The 18,887-nt window shown below is 36.3% G+C and overlaps 1 protein-coding gene across 3 annotated transcripts in view; it reads left to right on the forward strand.

Moving 5' to 3' along the window:
• The window catches only part of Stpg2 (sperm tail PG-rich repeat containing 2), a 449,395-nt gene that overhangs the window by 257,987 nt on the left and 172,521 nt on the right, over window positions 1-18,887 (forward strand). For 2 of the 3 annotated variants that reach the window (XM_059266347.1, XM_059266346.1), the window contains exon 12: window positions 12,886-13,004. In XM_059266347.1, coding sequence (XP_059122330.1) covers window positions 12,886-13,004 — 119 coding nt within the window. Of the gene's footprint in view, window positions 1-12,885; window positions 13,005-18,887 lie in introns of those variants that run through there. The other variant, XR_009379933.1, reaches the window with a different exon arrangement.

The raw sequence follows: 18,887 nt of genomic DNA on the forward strand, positions 1-18,887 counted from the left end.
CCTTTAGCTACATAGTGTGAGTGCAGCCTGGGCTGCAGGAGACCCAGCTTTAAAAAGAAACCTACGCTTGGCATTTGATAACCAGTTTGTATGTTCTTCCCTAGGGAAGACCATTTTCTTCATGCCACCGTTCCTTAGTTGCTTTGTCTAAGGCTGAGGCCTGTGAGCTTTCCCCTTCTATGGTATATTGTCAATTGGTGTCATCTTTGTTCAGATCATGTTTAGCAGCCTTGTTAATAAGACTTTATGGTTGTAGCTTCTCTGAAATTTCTAGGAGACACAATCTCAAAGCAAACTCACTGTTCTGGTTCTTACAATCTTTCTACCTTCTCTTTTCCTGTGATCCCTGAACCTTTGTTGCAAGAGTGTTTTGTAGATGTTTCATGTGGAACAAGGCTCCACTACTCTTTATTTTGATTGGTTATGGTTTTTCTATAATGGTCTCCATCTGTAGCACAGGGAAGTTTCCTTAATGAGGGGTGAGAAACTGCACTTATCTGTGGGTCTAAGGGCAAACATTTAGGATGTAGTGAGGGATTGTGCTGCTTAGTGAAGTAGTGGTTGTAGGATTTCCCCCAAGATCCATGACTCTACTAGCTCTGGGTAGTTGGCTAGATTTCCAGTACTAGGTATGATTTAAATCTTGTTGAGTAGATCTTAATTAGAAACCCATTGATTAGCCTGAAGATACATATGCATGCTACTATTCTAATCTTAGGGTTATCATGCCATGCTGGCTGTATCTGGGTAGAACTATTAATTGCAAAATATACATATAAATAACATTATTTATACTGAGTGGATTATATTTGAAAGTGTATTTATACATGCATATATGTAACAACACTTAGAGAAAAAGAAGTCATGGGTTTGAAAAGAACAAGAGGTAGGGGTATGTGGGACAGTTTGGAGGGAGGAAAATGAAGGATGAATATGTTGTAATTATAATTTCAAAAAATTTTAAAGAAATACTAAAAAGAATAAAAAGAAATCTACAAGACCAAATGACTGAAATTCATGTTACAGAGGTTAAATGTTTGCAGAAAGAGCCAAATTATTTTGGGCTATTTTTATTCCTTACAAAAGCTACTCATTGCCCACTGCTAAATCTGACCTAATACTGTTCTTAGCAGAACCCTACCTTATACTGACCCCAAAGCTGAGAATGTCATCAAAAAGCAAAGCACCAGAATGCACAAACATTTCGCTGCTCTGCTGCTACCAGCCTACCAGTGTCCAAACAAATGCGTTTGGGAAATGCTTCAATTTATGCCATCTTTTCTACAATGTATGGTTTTAGCACCTCTGTAGTCTCGTGGGCTTTCTTTTTAAATGAGTTCTCTATTCCATTCTGTTTCCCTACAGAGACACCCACGTGTACTATATCTTCTTAATTAAGTCAGACGCTTGTAGTAGTTCCTTAGGACAGAATGCATAAGAGCACAGAAGAAAAAGAAAGTTTAGAAAGACAAAGCTGCTAGAATCTGCAGATTATAGCATCTTGTAGCAGTTGACCTTTTCTTTTAGTTTATGTGTATAAGTGTTTTTGTCTGCGTGTATGTATGTGTACTGCGTGTGTGCCTGGTGCTGAGATTAGGTGTGTATTATGTGTACTGCATGTGTGCCTGGTGCCAAGATCAGGCGTGTATGTGTCTGTACTGCATGCATGCTGGATCCTCTGAAACTGGAGTTACAAACGGTTGTGTTCCACCATGTGGTTACTGGAAACTGAGCCTGGGCCCTGTATAAGACAAGTGCTCTCAGTTTTACATGGGATTACTTTGTATCATAAAGCTCGCAGTCTTTTTCACTTTAATCTGTAAGTGTAATAACTTATGATTTCTGTTGGAGTTTTTGAAGAAACTGATAAATATACTAGAATATATACAAATTAATGGGTACATAAAAATCTAAGAAAGGAAAGTATGAAGAATGAGAGTAATCACTGCACCACTTATTAAGACATAGGACAAATGCATATTAATAAAAATATCATGGCTTTCATATAAAAGCAAGATGAATGGATTACAAAGCAGGAAAAAACCAGATAGACCCACACATATGAAGACAATTGAATGTAAGATGTTCCATATCCCTAGGGTTAAAAAAACTAATTGTTTAGTAGGACATACTGTTTATTATGAAACTCTTACTGAAGAAAATAAGATTAGATCCTTACAAAGTATGATGTTTAAAGATGGAAGAAAAAAATCTAAGAGAATACTATTGCAATAAAAAATCTCAAATGTAAAAAGCTTAAAAAAGTAAGAGCTTATGTAAACATGAGGATTTCAGGTCAACTTTGGACATATTATGCAGCATTAAGGAGAATGCAGAAGAAAGATATACCTGCAAAGTTAAGTACAGAGACACTTACCTCTACCAAAAGCAGGTTTATAAACCAAACAACAAGATAAGAAACCCAGAAAGGGGGCTGGAGAGATGGCTCAGAGGATAAGAGCACTGATAGCTCTTCTAGAGGTCCTGAGTTCAATTCCCAGCAACCACATGGTGGCTCACAACCATCTGTAATGAGATCTGGTGCCCTCTTCTGGTCTGCAGTCATACATGATGTATACATAATAAATAAATAAATCTTTAAAAAAAAAAGAGAGAAAGAAACCCAGAAAGGAAAGGGAGAGGACATATCACATTACATTATAGGTCTCTTAGTGATGATCTTCCTTATTCTTCTCCATGGGGATTCAAGTTGTCCTTACAAGATTCCCCTTTCTTCTTACACTCATCTAGTTGTACGTTTCTACTGTTGCAGTGTAAAGAAGAATGTTAATATTTTAAATCCAGAGAGTAAAATGGTAGCAACAAAGCAAACTCCAAAGTCTGGCAATTATGTGATAAACACACAGGCTTTGATTTTAATGATGAAGTTCTCTGAAGATACTTACTGGAGTTCCATTTGTCATTTTTTAAGCAAAGGATAAATGAATTACATAAGGCAAATTGGCATGGGAAATAATGTGGTATCAGGTTTCATCGATGTGCAGAATTCCACCAGTTCCCCTCGAGGCTTAAACAAATATTACATGAGTGAGGGCGCTTGTAAAATGTTGTTTTGAAATAGATTTCATTAATGGCTTCTAGTGATAATTTATTTCTCTCTTCATGCACAAGTCTTTTTCTCACAGTAATAATGGATAAGTTATTTGCATATAAATAGATTTCAGCTGAAGCAGAAACCAAATATGTTTTCCCCCACCCCCTGGACATCGTTAAAAAGAGAAAAAAAAATAGAGAAGGGAAGGAGATTTTGTAATAATTAGCAGGCAGGATTTATAATAATATTTTTCATCAAAACTTTTTGCAGGTAACCTTCTTTGGTGTTTTTCTTGGTACACTTCATGTCTTGACCTCTGTTAAATTCGTAAAGGAATTAACCTGCCATCTACTGATTGCTGTTTTTGTTCTACCTGAGACAGAACCCTCCTAGAAAGATAGACTATGATTTTGTCTGCATTGTCTCATAGTTATCTTTGTTTCTGAAAGAGGAAGAATGTTCTGTTTTAGAGATGTAGATGTCATCTACAATTTAGAATTTAGGATTGTAGATGTCAATCCTTTGTCTGTATTCTTAATTAAATAAATCATTTATTTGTGAAGAGTAATGAAACATATGTTTATGATGGAGAAAAACAGTTTGCCTTTCAGTTAACAGTGTATAAATGTGTATCTTTTGGCTTTTGTATAGTATATATTATCAAAATATTGAATTTTTTATTATAGAGTATGTTTTTCATAAGTAAATATTTTATATATAGTGGGACCTTTTGTGTATACTTTCATTTCAAGTAAAAATGGTCACTAGGTGAGAAAGAATAAGAAACCAGTATTTTTAGATTTATTAACTTGATATATGCCTTTGTCTTTAGTATCTGAGCTATGATACATCCCTGTATCATTTTACTCTAAGTGAATAACAGGTAACATGTATGACACAGTATATGTGAGTCATTTGTTGGCAAAATTAAGATACCAGCTGCTTTCTGGTGGGTAGGATGTCTATTAATGTGTCTTTCTGACCAGTAGAGGTCACTCAGTGTAAAGTGAATAATGACTTCTATTTTCAAAAGAGACAGCTAATGTGACCATTCTGTTTGAGCAAATCTATTATACTTGGTATCTGTTACCTGTGGAAAAGCTGCTTTCAGCTTTGCTTGTGCATGCTTGCTTAGGTGAGTACGGCTGAGTCACGAGGTTCAGAGACGTTTTTAAACATGAAGTCAAAGATATGACCCTGATCAAAGTACTGTATTTAAATCTTTGTGCTTTTGAGCATTATGCAGATTTTTTTGGAAGTTTAAAAAGGAGTGAGATATAGATTTGTCCCACATAGAACAGGACACAGTTGGATCCTACCACAGAGAGGCAGCCTTCCCCATAAAATAGAGCAAAGGACTTGGGTGCAGGGAGAACCAGCACTTACTTGGCCTTCATTTTTCTCTCATTGTCTGTGGAATGGAGTTAGAAAGTAGCTGTGTGTGGCAGCCTTGGCGGCCGGCATTGTGGCAGTTTGAAAGGTTTTAGAACTGTGACATTTTTGTTTTCTTTAAGTGTGTTTATACTTTTAACTTTTAAAATACAGTGTAAAATGAAAAGTACACCTAGGGACAAAATCGCAGAATTTACCAGCTTACTCTAGCTTGTGATAATCATCCACTAGACTCTACCCACCGTCAGGACTATACCTCATTCAGGCAGTGGGACATTTTCAGCTCGTTCATTTGACATTCCTCTGGCAAGTCTGCTGTTTGGGGAGGTTCTAGCAATTCTGAAGGCAATGTTCAGTAACTAAAAGAGGCAAAGCACAGTGTAGCTTTTGAAGCCAGTTTCTTGTAGACTCTAAGTGATGTCCCGCTTTCCTTTCACTCAGGTGTATTCTAAGGGATGCATCAGCTTAGCTGTGTGCTCATACTCATAGGATAGCATCGTGAAGGGTGCTTACCTTCTCTGGACCGTTTTACCCCTCTTTCACAAAAGAAGAAGCTAAAACTTAGGAAGTTTAGAGAATTTACCTAGGTCACATGGCTAGTACAGAGAAAGCTTGAACTTGAAGTCAGATTTAAGATTTACTTTGGAAAACATCAGAGTAAAATAATGGAGGGAAGAATTCTTAAAAGAATTAAAATTTGAATGATTGTCAAATAGATTTATAAATTTTTCCCAAGACGTTGTGTAGACAATTTTTCTAAATGGTCTTATTAAATAAAAAAAAAAGAGCCTTAGAGAAAGATTAAGGAAATAGAGAAAGCCACAGCTATCCTTACCTCACCAACTCAGCAGCTTCCAAATGTGAGTTACTTCCTGTCTACCACATTTATATGCCTTGCTGTTCTGCCCTTTCATTGGCTGTCTTAGCCCAGCTACCTCACTTCCTCTTCTTACACAACTCTGTCACTTTCTGTCTGTCTGTACAGACCTCTATGGTTGGTACTTGGATTAAAGGCATGTGTCACCACGCTTGGCTCTGTTCCCTAGTGTGGCCTTGAACACACAGAGATCCTCCTTGCTAAGTGATAGGATTAAGGGCATGTGCTACTGTTGCCTGACTTCTTTGTTTACTTAACATGGCTTGTTATTTCCTCTGATCTCTCTCCAGGCAAGCTGTATTTATTAAAGCACAAATAGTATCACCACATTTCAGCACAAATAAAATATCACCACAATGTTGCCTATGACAACATCAATAGTGTTAAAAACAGCAAAAAGCCGGTCACAGAAACATTCCTGTTTCTAAAATACCAGTCTCTATCAGTTACTTCCTTCTTCAAGACCATTGTTAATCCCAGCACTCGGGAAGCAGAGCCAGGCGGATCTCTGTGAGTTCGAGGCCAGCCTGGGCTACCAAGTGAGTCCCAGGAAAGGCGCAAAGCTACACAGAGAAACCCTGTCTTGAAAAACCAAAAAAAAAAAAAAAAAAAAAAAAAAAGTACTTACAATATGAATATGGTTTTAACATTTGAAACAGAAATATGATTTCAAGCTGTTTCTGCATTAGACAGTTACTGAGAAAAAAGTAAAACACATTAGAGTCCTATGCGTAAATCAAAGGGACTCTTCCTTGCCTGGTTCTGGCATGTCCTGAGGTTATTGAATCTCTACCATGGGTAGGTGCGAATCACATAGATTTCTAGAAGCAGTTATATCTCACTCATCTGAATTTTCAGAAGATAGATTTATTTTAGGATCAATATTTCTTTTGATATTTGAGGGGAGAGTTTTTTGATACTTCAATATATTTTGGACAGAAAAGTTCCAAACTGTAACTCAGAGGTCTAAAACAGGATTTCAGTGAAATTATGTTTTCTTGGTCTGAATTGCAGAGAACACAGCTTATTCTAGTGGTATGGATGGGTGCAAAGAACTTGCCTTTGGGCACATCTTTGTGGTGGCTCACACCTTAATCCCATAATTCCAGAAGCTAAAAGCAGCAGGATCTCCAGGCTGAGGCCAGACTAGGCTCAGAGTAAGATGTCTCAAACCCCCACAAAACAAAACCCACAAAGACACAGTTGGGTGATTCTCATGCCTTTGATCTGTGCACTACGTTTTGAGGAGGATTAGGTAAAAATACACCATGCTAGATATGAATATCTTTGTTTTCAATGCCCAACATTTCAAGCTATGTAATAGCTTTAGGTAGAAATGAGTGGTCTGTAACAAACAGGCCCATAGAATATAGGTGTGATGCATGATAAGAAAACCCCTAGCTATTTGAAAGAAAATATGATATAAAAAATCCTACTGCCATTATTGTTGGTTGACCTGAACCTGTAGTACTTGATTGAGAAGAAGTCTTGGAAGAATATTTGCAGAATTCTCATGGTAGTGGTGTCATCTATAATTGTGGGGTAGAGTTCATATTCTCTATCAATAAAGAAAGGCATAAAAGAGGTGTTACCAGGAATTCTGGGGAGCCCTGGTGGAGCCATCACATGATAGCTTAGAAATTGGGTAGGTATCCCTATTGGGGTTCTTAGTTTCATTAATGAAAAAAAAAATTAAGAGGACTCAAATGGAAGCTCAAGGTCAGAAAATTTTTTAGAGTTTAAAAGGAAAACCCCAGGGCAAGCAAACTGTTCACTTGGAAACTGTTGCCAGGGGAAGAGAACAGAGAAGAAAAGAGAAGGAAGAAAGCTTCGCTGTGTGAGATAAGCTGGCATGAATGTCTGCCACCATATAGTGGGGATGCTAGCATTAGAGAAAGGACAATGAAGCCCAAATCCTTGGAGGTTTAAAGGCAACTTAGACTTTACCTATCATCTGAAATAAAAAGAAGACAAGGAAAGGGAATGGTTATACCGTTGGTAGATCCAGCCAACCCTCAGGGCTACTTGTAGGACCGCTAACTCTGAACACGGATGAGACAAGGGTCTGCCCTACCTAGATGTAGATTCCATTCTTTACTGTAACAGTGGTCTGTGGTTCCTTATTCTAGTAGAGCATGCTCAGGAGATCATGGTAATCACAGGGCTCTGTTCCATGAAGAAAAGGTCTTATTTGTACTTAAATCTACACATACATTTTGGCCAAAAAGGAACACAAAGCTTCCTGAGATACTAGATGTTTGTCAGTTAACCATTTACTTACTTATTTTTGAGATAAGATCTCTGCATACAGGCCAGACCAGCCTCAAGCTCATGATTCTTTTGACTGTAGGCATGTACCACCACATCTCAATTAATGTAAAAAATAGATGATAAAGCACAAAAGCTGTTCAAAATCATTTTAGTTATTGATGAAAGCCATTCATGAGTTGCATATTTGTAGACTGCCACATAGTTTTAAATGAAAGGTGGCTTCCTTATCAGTGGGTTCCTATAATTCATACTGGAATGCTGTGTTATAATGTATACATCTTTAAGTCTAGTGAAATTTGCTTACAAAATACTTACATTACCAGAGAGTAAAAATACTTTTGTTTTAGAAGCAGTTTAAAAATTCATTTGTCAGGGCTGATAGATGCACATTTTGATAAATATATACTGTAAAGGCCCACATATAAACAGCCATTGCTTCCTGAAGCATTATGTTGGTCAAGATAAAGCCATATGATTATGCATTTATATGTTATCACAGCGACAGCCCCATTGCTTGTTCAATGTGAAGAACAAGTGTTTTAACAGGAATGTGGTTTAGGTAGACTAATCCCCTAATCTACTTGGTTTGGAGTATACTATTATATTCTATTTCTTAAGGCCCCTTTAACAGGAATTCCTTGGTACTCTGTACTAATTTAAGATATTATCCTAAAATATTCAATACTTAGGGAACTATTTAAAGAATCATTATCCTTATGCCTTCTGTCTTTGAATATGTAATAGTGCTGGGCAGGAGAGATGGCTCATTTGTTGAAAGGCTAAGATCCACAACCAGTAGAACAAGTATGCAACAGTATTTTGATTTTGGACAGCAAAGTTAATGAGACAGTGAACACAGATATGAGAAATTTTCTTAAAATTAATATAGGTTTAGTCTGCATATCTCCTCATCATTATCTGCAAACTCAGTTTCATAGACTGAAATACCGTGGTCATAGTCTGAAGTGCCATTGGATCAAATTGAATCTTAGATACAGTAGAAAACAGTAAATCTCAATATGTCTCTAATACAATGGTGTGTTTTAAGGACTCATCTTTTCTTTGATATTCCATAATTTGTAAAACCAAATAATAAAGTCACAGTGATAAAATAAGCTGTACAAAATATCAATTCTCTACTTGATATTTTAAAACCATGTTACTTAAGTGAGCTTTTTTCTCATTTAAAAAAAATCCTAAAACTGTGCCTACATAGGGAATATTTACTTTTCAGTGGGTTTTTTAATAATCTTTACATGATATAGAGTTCATTATTATTGAGTAAGAATGATTTCATGATTTCTACGTATTGACTCAGCATAGAGACAGTCATTTTTAAATCAGAGATTTTCAGATTTATTTATAGAAGTGGTTATTTTAGTGTCCACTCTTATGTACCAAAATGGTCACACTGAAGGACTGTGAGAACAGATTTTATTTTAGATTACTCAGTGTTTCTGTTCTCTACTGTTTTTGCCCTGTGGCATTGGCTGACATTTCATAGAGACTGAATTGGCAGAGGGCTGGAAAATATGTAATTATAAGAATCACCTGCTATGGAATTTCCTATTATATACTAGTCATGATTCAGGCAGACTTTTCATAGATGTTGGATGAGAAGTTTTCTTCTTCCAAAACCTGTGATTAAAACATGGCATTTTGTATATAAATAGGAGATGGATTCTGAACAATCCAGCTGTGAATCAGAGCTGGTGTAGTGATGTAAGTCTTTGACCTGTATCATATAAACAGCAGTATACATAATTGGAATTTTATTTTAAGATTAAGTGCAATAAATCTTTTTAGTACTCCATAGCTTAAAACAGACCAAGTGCTAACATGCAGGAAGAAGAATGGTGAGGTATTTTTCTTTACTTAATACCCCTCAAAGGAATTCCAACAAAAGAGATAAATCTACCAAATTACACTTGAAGAATTACACACACACACACACACACACACACACACACACACACACACACACATATATTACATGTGCAGAATATGTAAAGAATCTGCTTAACAATGAGTGAACATGTTTATCAGTTGCTGTAGCATAGTAGTAAGTGCCAAGCACAGACTATGTTTTTCATAATTGAAAATAAAATGTCTCCATACAATAGTGTTTGGATAATAGCCTTGCCTGTTGCATTAACCTTTGTATATCTGGGTCAGTAACGTTTCAATTGTCAATTAACTAACTGGAATTATATAGCCAGTTCCCAATGGCAGTTTTTTCTGTTTACTGCAGCAATACATGAAATTTTGTGCATAGCTTAATTTGTATATGAAAGTCTATCTTTTACAATATTTTACTTAAATTTTGTGTGTTGTTCTGCTATATTCTAAATACATACAAACTATATCATCCTACTGTCATCTATACAGTTATTTTACAGTAAGAGGAGATATGAAAAAATATATGTGCCTTGGTAGATCATTACCCATTAGCTTCCTACAATGATGTTTTAGCTTTGGATAGCTGTTAAGTTGATATGGGTTGTTTGAACTAGAGACTGGATGTTATCTTCTCCATATTTTGAAATGCTCTCTACAATGAATCAAAACATTAAAATGATTCATATGAATGTATTAGTTCTAAAAAGCTATTGGACTTAAAAGCATAAGGAATGCATGCTCATAAGTATATAGTTTTGAATGAATGTTGACTAGAGAGATACAGAAGCATTATATTTATATTCCATTAATATCTTTGTATTTACTTTACTAGCTCACTGTTTATGTTCATTGATGATACGCAATGCCCCCAAATTACTTTTATATTCCTGGAGTGACTCTTGAATTCTCCTGTTATAATTTCACTCATTGCAAATGTTCTGAAATATTCCACACATCCATGGTAAGGAAATCTTCATAAAGTCTATCTTCTTGAAGTGTTTGATTTCATAGAGCTCTTTCTTGAAATACAGTATTTGGCATGGGGCAGACCTAGTGAGCATTGGTTTGACTAGGAGTGGAGCAAATTAACCGGTCTATATTTACACTGTCAGCTTTTATAATCTAGTCACAATCTGTTCATCTGTTCACTAGATTCTCTTCCTCCTTTTCTGCACTCTCCTTTCTTCTATTGCTTTTTAACTTTTAGTCTTTTGTGTAGATTTCTATTTCCATACACCATCACTGAGAACAACTTCAGCCATTACTCCTATATGATTAACTGGATTGTTTGTCTCCAGATCAGCTTCCTATTGGGCTCTTGAAGTTGCCGTTGCCTTTTTGGTATCATTGCTTGGACACCCTTTCAACTATTGAAGACAACACTTTCTTAGCAAACTCATGATGCACCTCTCTAATGTCTTTTTGCCATGCTTCCCTTGTTTTGGTCATAAGCTTAACATTTTCATAGATATTGTATATTTTTTATTTTCTCCCTTAAAATTATTTGATTTATTTATATGTGTGTATATATAAATGTGTGTGGGTGCTTTCAGAGGCCAAAAGAAGGCTTTAGATTCCCTAGAGCTGGAGTCCTAGGTAGATGTAAGCCACCTTACCTGAATTCTGGGAACCAAACCTTCTTTCTTCATCCTTTGTGACAACTGCAAGTGCTGTTAACCACTACGCCTAGTCCAGCCCAGCCACCTAGGGCCATCTCTCCAGCCCAGCCACCTAGGGCCATCTCTCAGCCCAACCACCTAGGGCCATATCTCAGCCCAGCCACCTAGGGCCATCTCTCCAGCCCAGCCACCTAGGCGATCTGTCCAGCCCAGCCACCTAGGGCCTTCTCTCCAACCCAGCAACCTAGAGTCATCTCTGCATCCCAGACACCCAGAGCCATCTCTGCATCCCAGACACCCAGAACCATCTCTGCATCCCAGACACCCAGAGCCATCTCTGCATCCCAGACACCCAGAGCCATCTCTGCATCCCAGACACCAGAGCCATCTCTGCATCCCAGACACCTAGAGCCATCTCTGCATCCCAGACACCAGAGCCATCTCTGCATCCCAGACACCCAGAGCCAGCTCTGCATCCCAGACACCTAGAGCCATCTCTCCAACCCAGCAACCTAGAGTCATCTTGGCATCCCAGACACCTAGAGCCAGCTCTGCATCCCATCCATTCTAGAGCCATTTTTCCAACTGTATCACTATAGATTATTGTCTTTTTCCAGTCACTCTCCATACTTAATGTTTTTGTATCTCTTAGAGAATACTGACTTTCTCTTCCACACTACAAATGTTCATAAATGCCTTATTGGCATTCCTGAAATGGACCATCTTCAAGTTGTCTCTTCCTATAATGTACTGCCAGATTTTGCTTTTAAACTACAATTTCCTCATGTGTCTCCTTATTTCTAAAACATTTCTTAAATAAATTTAGTTGTTTTAGAGAGTTACTCTGTGTGTGTGTGTGTGTGTGTGTGTGTACTCATGTGCATGTATATACAGGTCATTGGAGGTCAGAAGACAACTTGTAGGAGTTGGTTCTCTCCTTCTACCATATGGATTTAAAGAATCCAACCTAGGCCATCAAACTTTTTTGCAAGTTCCTTTATCGACTGAGTCTTCTCACTGTCCCATGTAAAACTTTTAAGTGATACTTACTATCTAGGAAAGTAGGACATTTTCTTTTTAAACAAAAGACTGTGGGTAAAGCTAACATGGAATCCAAGCAAGTAAAGGATGGAGTCGGTATCTGTTTAACTTAGTATTGAATTTCCTATACTCATCTTTATATGCAAAATAGCTTCTGGTCACTTTCTTATAGCTTAGGGGTATTATAACATGCAAGTTGGGACCCATTAAGTTAGGTACAGTAATATTTATTTTAGGATTATGTGATTTCCACTCAAACAATCTTTGATACATTGTTCCATTTAAACTGTCTTTGAGCTGTGATATGTGTGTGTGTGTGTGTGTGTGTGTGTGTGTGTGTGTGTATTTGTTGTCCAGAATGCTATTAAATCATTTGTCTGCCTCTTCAAATCTTCATTCTCCTAAATGCAGCTGCCACTACTCCCTCACTGAATGTGAATTAATATTTGGGAAATAAATGAATTAAGTATATTTTTTATGATGTGTCTCTTGGAGAATTGCAGTTTTGTCTTCTTTTAGGAAATTGTTTCCATATTACATTTAACAACTGCGCAAATAGGCATAATCATTTTATGCTTATCATGGTTGAAATTCATTAGCTATTTAGAGAAACTTCATAAGAACAGTTGTTTCTTATTTTGTAGATTACGAGTACAAACCTAAGAGTAATAGCTAATTGACTAAAGTCGGGAAGTATAAACCTACTTTAAATTTATGTTCTTTTCTCTTAGGACCTGCAACATACAATCCTATTAAAATGAAATCTTCTGTCATAATCTCATTTGTTAAAGGAACAAAGCGTTTTGAACATTTTCCCAAAGAGTTCTCTCCTGGCCCAACGACATACGAGGTTTGTCAATGCTTTCTTGCAGCTATGACATGAACAGAATCATTTCTGTAAAGTATAGAACATGTGCACATTAGGTTATTCCTATGTGTTTACTGATAATACTGCCTAATCAAAACCTTTTACTTGAGTAAGATATTTTTGAAGATGTATTTTCACATTTTAAGGAAAATTATTGAAGAATTATAATTTTAACATTATGTTAATTTTGTTTGTCCTTTATACCATTGATATATAAAACATCCATACTTTTCTATAAATTTAAAAACTATTTGGATATTTTCTATTTGTTTTAATGTATATTTATATTTTTAATATTTTAATATATATCATTTGGCTTTATAATGAATGGAGGTCTTCTAAGCTGAGGGCCTTCTGAGTGTATGGCTTAAATCTATATAAACATTTGTGGCAATTGTGCTTATCTTAGGCCTTTATAATCCTTTTGAGTGTATTTTATGGGATTTATTTATTTATTTTTGGTTTTTTGAGACAGGATTTCTCTGTGAAGCAGTCTTGGCTGTCCTGGAACTCATTCTGTAGACCAGGCTGGCCTCGAACTCACAGAAATCCATCTGCCTGTCTCCCAAGTGCTGTTAATTAAAGGCATGCGCCACCACCGCCTGGCAATTTTATGGGACTTTTAATGAGCACTTGTAAGCACCAGTGCTTACTTACCCGGCCACAGTTAGCTGGTGTGGCTGAGGGGAAATGAATCTTAATGAGGCCATGATGTAGAGGTCTTAGCAAGACTGGGGCAGAGACAGGTTTATTGTAAGCACTCAGTCTTTTTATCCCCATATCAGAAACAGTACAATGGTGGTCACCAGGATCAATTCAATAGTAGTTGCCAGGATACAATGATGTTTGCAAGCTACACAGGGAACAGAAGATTAATGTCTAATACCAGTTGCCCTGTCAAACTTCTATGTGCTTCGCTGGCTTCTAGGGGATACAATTCCACAGGGTGGCCTGAATGATTCACTGACGGAGGGAATACCTTGGTTTCTCGGGAACTGAATGGCACCAAGTGTCGGAGAAGCCATGGACCTTAACATGAAAACCCTTTAGGTGTGCCTTTCAAGACAGCTAGACCAGGCCAACTCCATGATTCCCCACAAGCACTGGTATTAGTTATTTCTGTGTTTTGTAAGGAAGCTCCTTGTGCTGTACTTAGAGTCTACTTCTGGTGGAATGAACGCTGTAGCTCTCGCAGGCTTTATTGGACACAAATGCAAACACTCAGGCCGATTTTATGGCACATGCATCACAACTGTTCCTTCATGTGTCATTTTCTAAGTAAAGTGATGTCTTTGTAGGTAGCATATCATTTCATGTTTTTATAAATCTTTAAATGAAAGAGCTTAATATTGCATTTTCATTCAAAGCTATTATTTGACAGGTAAGTTTCTTTTTCTTGTAATTTTAAAAAACTTTTTCTGGATGCTTAACATGTCCTTTGCTTCTTTCTTTCTATTCTAAAATGCTATTTTTCATTTGTGGTTAAGCAGTATACACTGGAAGTTCTGATTCCATTCTTATTCTTTTTGTCCATGGTAACAGTAACTTTTGTGCTTTCTATATTGTAATGATGTTAATTATTGCCCCCTTTCTTCCCAATCTAGTGCTCCTTCAAGCTGTGTGTGTGTGTGTGTGTGTGTGTGTGTGCGCGCGCGCAAGACTCTTCTTGTGATGTGGTTCTTCTGTTCCTGATTTATTTCTCTATTTATGAGTAAGTTCACTGTTTCATTTCCTCTAAGAGGAGTTGTTGTTTCATTTCCTTTAAGACCATGAGTATATAATACTCTGTACTCCTGCCTGGTGAGAACTTGCTTAGTTTCTTTGAGATTTCTCTAAGTGTGACTTGATGCTTTTCTCTTTGTGTTGGATTTTGAGCTTCTGAGTACAAAATACCTCCAAGATAACCTTTTGTCTGAATGTAACTAAGGCCTTTGGTACTTTGTGGACCTAGATGTCTATATTTTTCCATGATCTGAGTAAATTTTTGCTATTATTTAATTAAATAAGTTTCTTCTCCTTTATTTTTGGAACATTAGTAATGAGAATATTTACTCAGTGGTATCTCATAAGAATGTCTTCATTATTTTCTTATGTTTATTTATTTCTAAAGGTTATGTCTCAAGACTTAATCACCTACCAAATTATATCACTTCCTAATTTTCTACATGGGGGTTAAGATTTCAAAATATGATTTGACAGTGAGTGGGCCAGGATTTTTTAAGGGTAGAGGTGTGGAAAATTAATTTTCCTAGAGAACTTGAGAGTCTATATATTGGTTCCAAAGAATCACTTTCAAGAAGTAAGGAGATGTTCACTATATAATCTAGACCTCTGTTTTAAGCAAACTGGCTCCATTTTCTATATTTAACATATATGTTAGTATACAATTATATTATAAAAATAAGTTTCATTGCTTAAAGTCAAAAGAGGAAAAATTTAAAGCTACATATATGGAAATGGCAGTTTTATTGAATTAAGAGAAAACTGACAATAAATCTTAATTAACTTAATTATATGCAACAAGGATAAAAACTATCACAAATATGGATGATATTTGTGATATCATTCATAAAGGTATTTGTTGTAAGATTTGAGTGTAGGAAGGCCCATGAGTTGCTATTATTATTATTATTATTATTATTATTATTATTACTTCTAGCTCATGGTTATATCATTTCATTTCTACCTTATAAATATTGACTCAGTTTGATATAGGCTCTGAAAATCTGAAACAAAAATGTTCTTTAAATCCTATAGCAATTCGTTAAGGAAAATATATAAATATTTTAATTATCATAAGGTATTTGTAGTATTGGGAATAGATGGGGCGTACAAAGGTATATGGAGTCAGGAAGCTGGTCAAAAGGAATCAATAAAACTTGACAGTATTTTTTATAAAATACGAAAATGTTATGGGACTTTTCTTTTTAGAGAAGCCAAAAAACATGATATAGAAAAATGAAACGAGATATACAAACTCATAGAGGCACCAAAATATACAAAATTCTTGGCAAACAGCAATTTTCCTTTGTACTTAAAATAAAATGAGTGGGTGAGTATTGGACCTGTAGGGGTATAAAAACGCAGAGTTTTGAAATACTGATTTTCTCTTCTCTGAACTATGGACATTGAAGATTTCCTTTGTTACTAGATATTAGATTGTTACTAGGTATTAGACAATGCTGAGAATTATAGTAACATGAATCAAACTAAATCAAAGGTTTTTAATATTTAAAACATGACTCTCCTCTATAGTTTCCTGCTAAATTGCAAATATACAATAATAAAGCACACAGATACACACATGTACACATACAATTTTGATATTAAAGATAGTTCCAAGATTTATTTCCCCCCAAATATGTATTAATCTGTGCAGAAATGGTTTATTAACATTTTAATTTTAAAATCTGACAAGCTAGCTATTAAAGGTTCAATTGCTTTAAGGTGTGTAGGTTAGTATTTCGTAGCCCTTGGAAATGTGTCCTGTAGTTTTTCTTTTAGGATTTGCACTTCAAGCATAAAAATCATCACATATTGCTTAACGAGAGTTCTTATATGCTACCTGTCATTCGTCATTATAAAAAGAATGTCTCTAACTTTTTATGGACTCTGGCCTGCCTTTAATTCAGCTCAGTTGTGCTTCTAACAGCTTGGTTTTACTAGTCGGTCGACTTTCCAATTTTCTGCATTTTGGGGAGACTAAGTTATGTCATGGAAAACATAATATTAGCGTGTCATTGTGGGAATTCTGCCCCAGTCCAGCGTGTGATACACTGTGTGTTGTGTTGAGAAGTTTCAGGTTATTTATTTTAGTAGCTCTTGTATTTGAAGAGAGATAGAGCAACTGGATCCTAAAGATAAATTTTTAATTTAGGCTATTGATTGATTACATGTTTTAGATAGTTTTCATGGAGTCATGATCTCCATGAAATATTCTTTTATTGTTATTTTCAGATATATATTCATAGACATATATGCACATGCACATAACCTACTGTGTTCCTTTAGCATTGTGTATATGTAGGTGTGTTTATTGCTGATTACTTGTGATTGGATAACCTATTGTGGGCTCCTCAGGAAATTGATTCTCTGTCTCTCAGCAGCCACTGATTAATTGTATCTCCTCATTTGAAGGTGAAGCCTTGTAAAATTTCCTTCATCATCATTGGAATTTCAACTGGAGTGATCATTATACAGTCTTGTTTAGGCAGCGATGGAGTGATCATTATACAGTCTTGTTAAGGCAGCGATATTGTTGAGATTTCATGGGTGGAACTTCCTGCCATGTCTAGAAGATATTATCTCAAAGCAAGTGTTCCGATCATTTGACCCTTACAATTTTTCTTTCCTCTCTTTCATGATGTTCCCAGAGTGCTGTGTGTAGAGGTTGTTTTGTAGTTGTATCTGTTGAGGTTGGGCACCCCACAGTTACAAATTATCTGAATTTTGAATGGCTTTGAATCTCTGCAATGGTCTTCATCTACTATAAGAAGAAGCTTCTGTGATGGGAGGCTGAGATCTATATGAGCTGTGGGTAGAAGGATGAGTGCGTATACAAGATTCAGAAGTTGTATTGGTTTAGAAAAATGGTAGTACTAGATTCTCCTCTATTGTCTATGACTTCTCCAGCCACTAGTAGTAGTATTCTAGGTTCATAGTATCAAGTATGAATTTGCTCCTACTGAGTGGGCCTTAAGTTCAATTAGACAGCTATTAGTTACTAATAGTTATTAGTTACAAGATGAAAATGCCAGTATTTTACCACTGATGATATCTTTATAGGCTAATTATTGTTATGATTATTATTCTATTGATAAATGAAAGTATGGTACATGTACACAATGGAACTCTATTCAGCTGTAAAGAAAAATGAAATTCGTAAAAAAAAAATGATGGCAGTGGAAGGATATATTTAGTGTGGTGACTCAGAGCTACAAAGCAAATGCTGCATATTCCCTCTTGTTTGTGGGTCCCAGCTCTAAATCATTAGAGTCAGGTGTGTAACCTGAGGTAACTGTGGAAGCTGGAAAGAGGAAAGGTCCTAGGAGGGGAAAGGGATAGAGGGAGCTTTAGAGGAGGAAGGTAGGGCACAGAATGTGAAAGGGGAAAGGAGAAAACAGGATGGAGGGTGTTAACTGGGAGGTGGGGAAGGGAAGGTAATACAGAAAAAGAGGGAGGAAGAAGAGATGAATAATACTTAAGGATGTTTGAAAATTATTTTATAAGCTTACTTAAATACATACATTGTGTGTGTGTGTGTGTGTGTGTGTGTGTCTGTGTGCGCACACGTGCACGCGCACGCACGCATGCACGCACATCATAGTTTTCATTGAGTTATAGCACAGGGGGTGATAATATTTCCCCAAGGAGCCATAGACTATCTCACACAAATCTCTGGGTTGGACATAAGAAATGTCTCTTTTTGTTACTGGTCAGAAAAGTCCAAGAGATTCCCCAAACTGTATAGGCTATTGCCAATGCCCTTGTTGCTTCTCAGAGCTTGAGGGTGAGTCCATGTTACCAAAGTCAAGCACACTCTGGACATAGATCTTGGGGATTCCAATTAGAACTGACCTGGAGGTGTCATCCCTGAGAACTAGCTCTCATAGTATTAGAAGGTGCTATGCATGCAGCCAAGGAAGAAAAGCAATCAATATTCTTTCATAGTAATGGATTTTTATGTCTGGTTTTCATAATTCATTTTTTCACTTTCATAGCCTCATAAACTTTGGTTTACCAGACTACAAGTTTTATAAGATGAGATATATGGATTAGAATCTTTGTTAGAGGTTGGCCAGTTGTAGTTGTACAACTAATAGTTGTAGTGAGGAAAGCAGGTTTTTTTTTTTTTTTCGAACTTTT

Source organism: Peromyscus eremicus, chromosome 6, assembly GCF_949786415.1.
Source record: "Peromyscus eremicus chromosome 6, PerEre_H2_v1, whole genome shotgun sequence".
Taxonomy (NCBI): Eukaryota; Metazoa; Chordata; class Mammalia; order Rodentia; family Cricetidae; genus Peromyscus; species Peromyscus eremicus.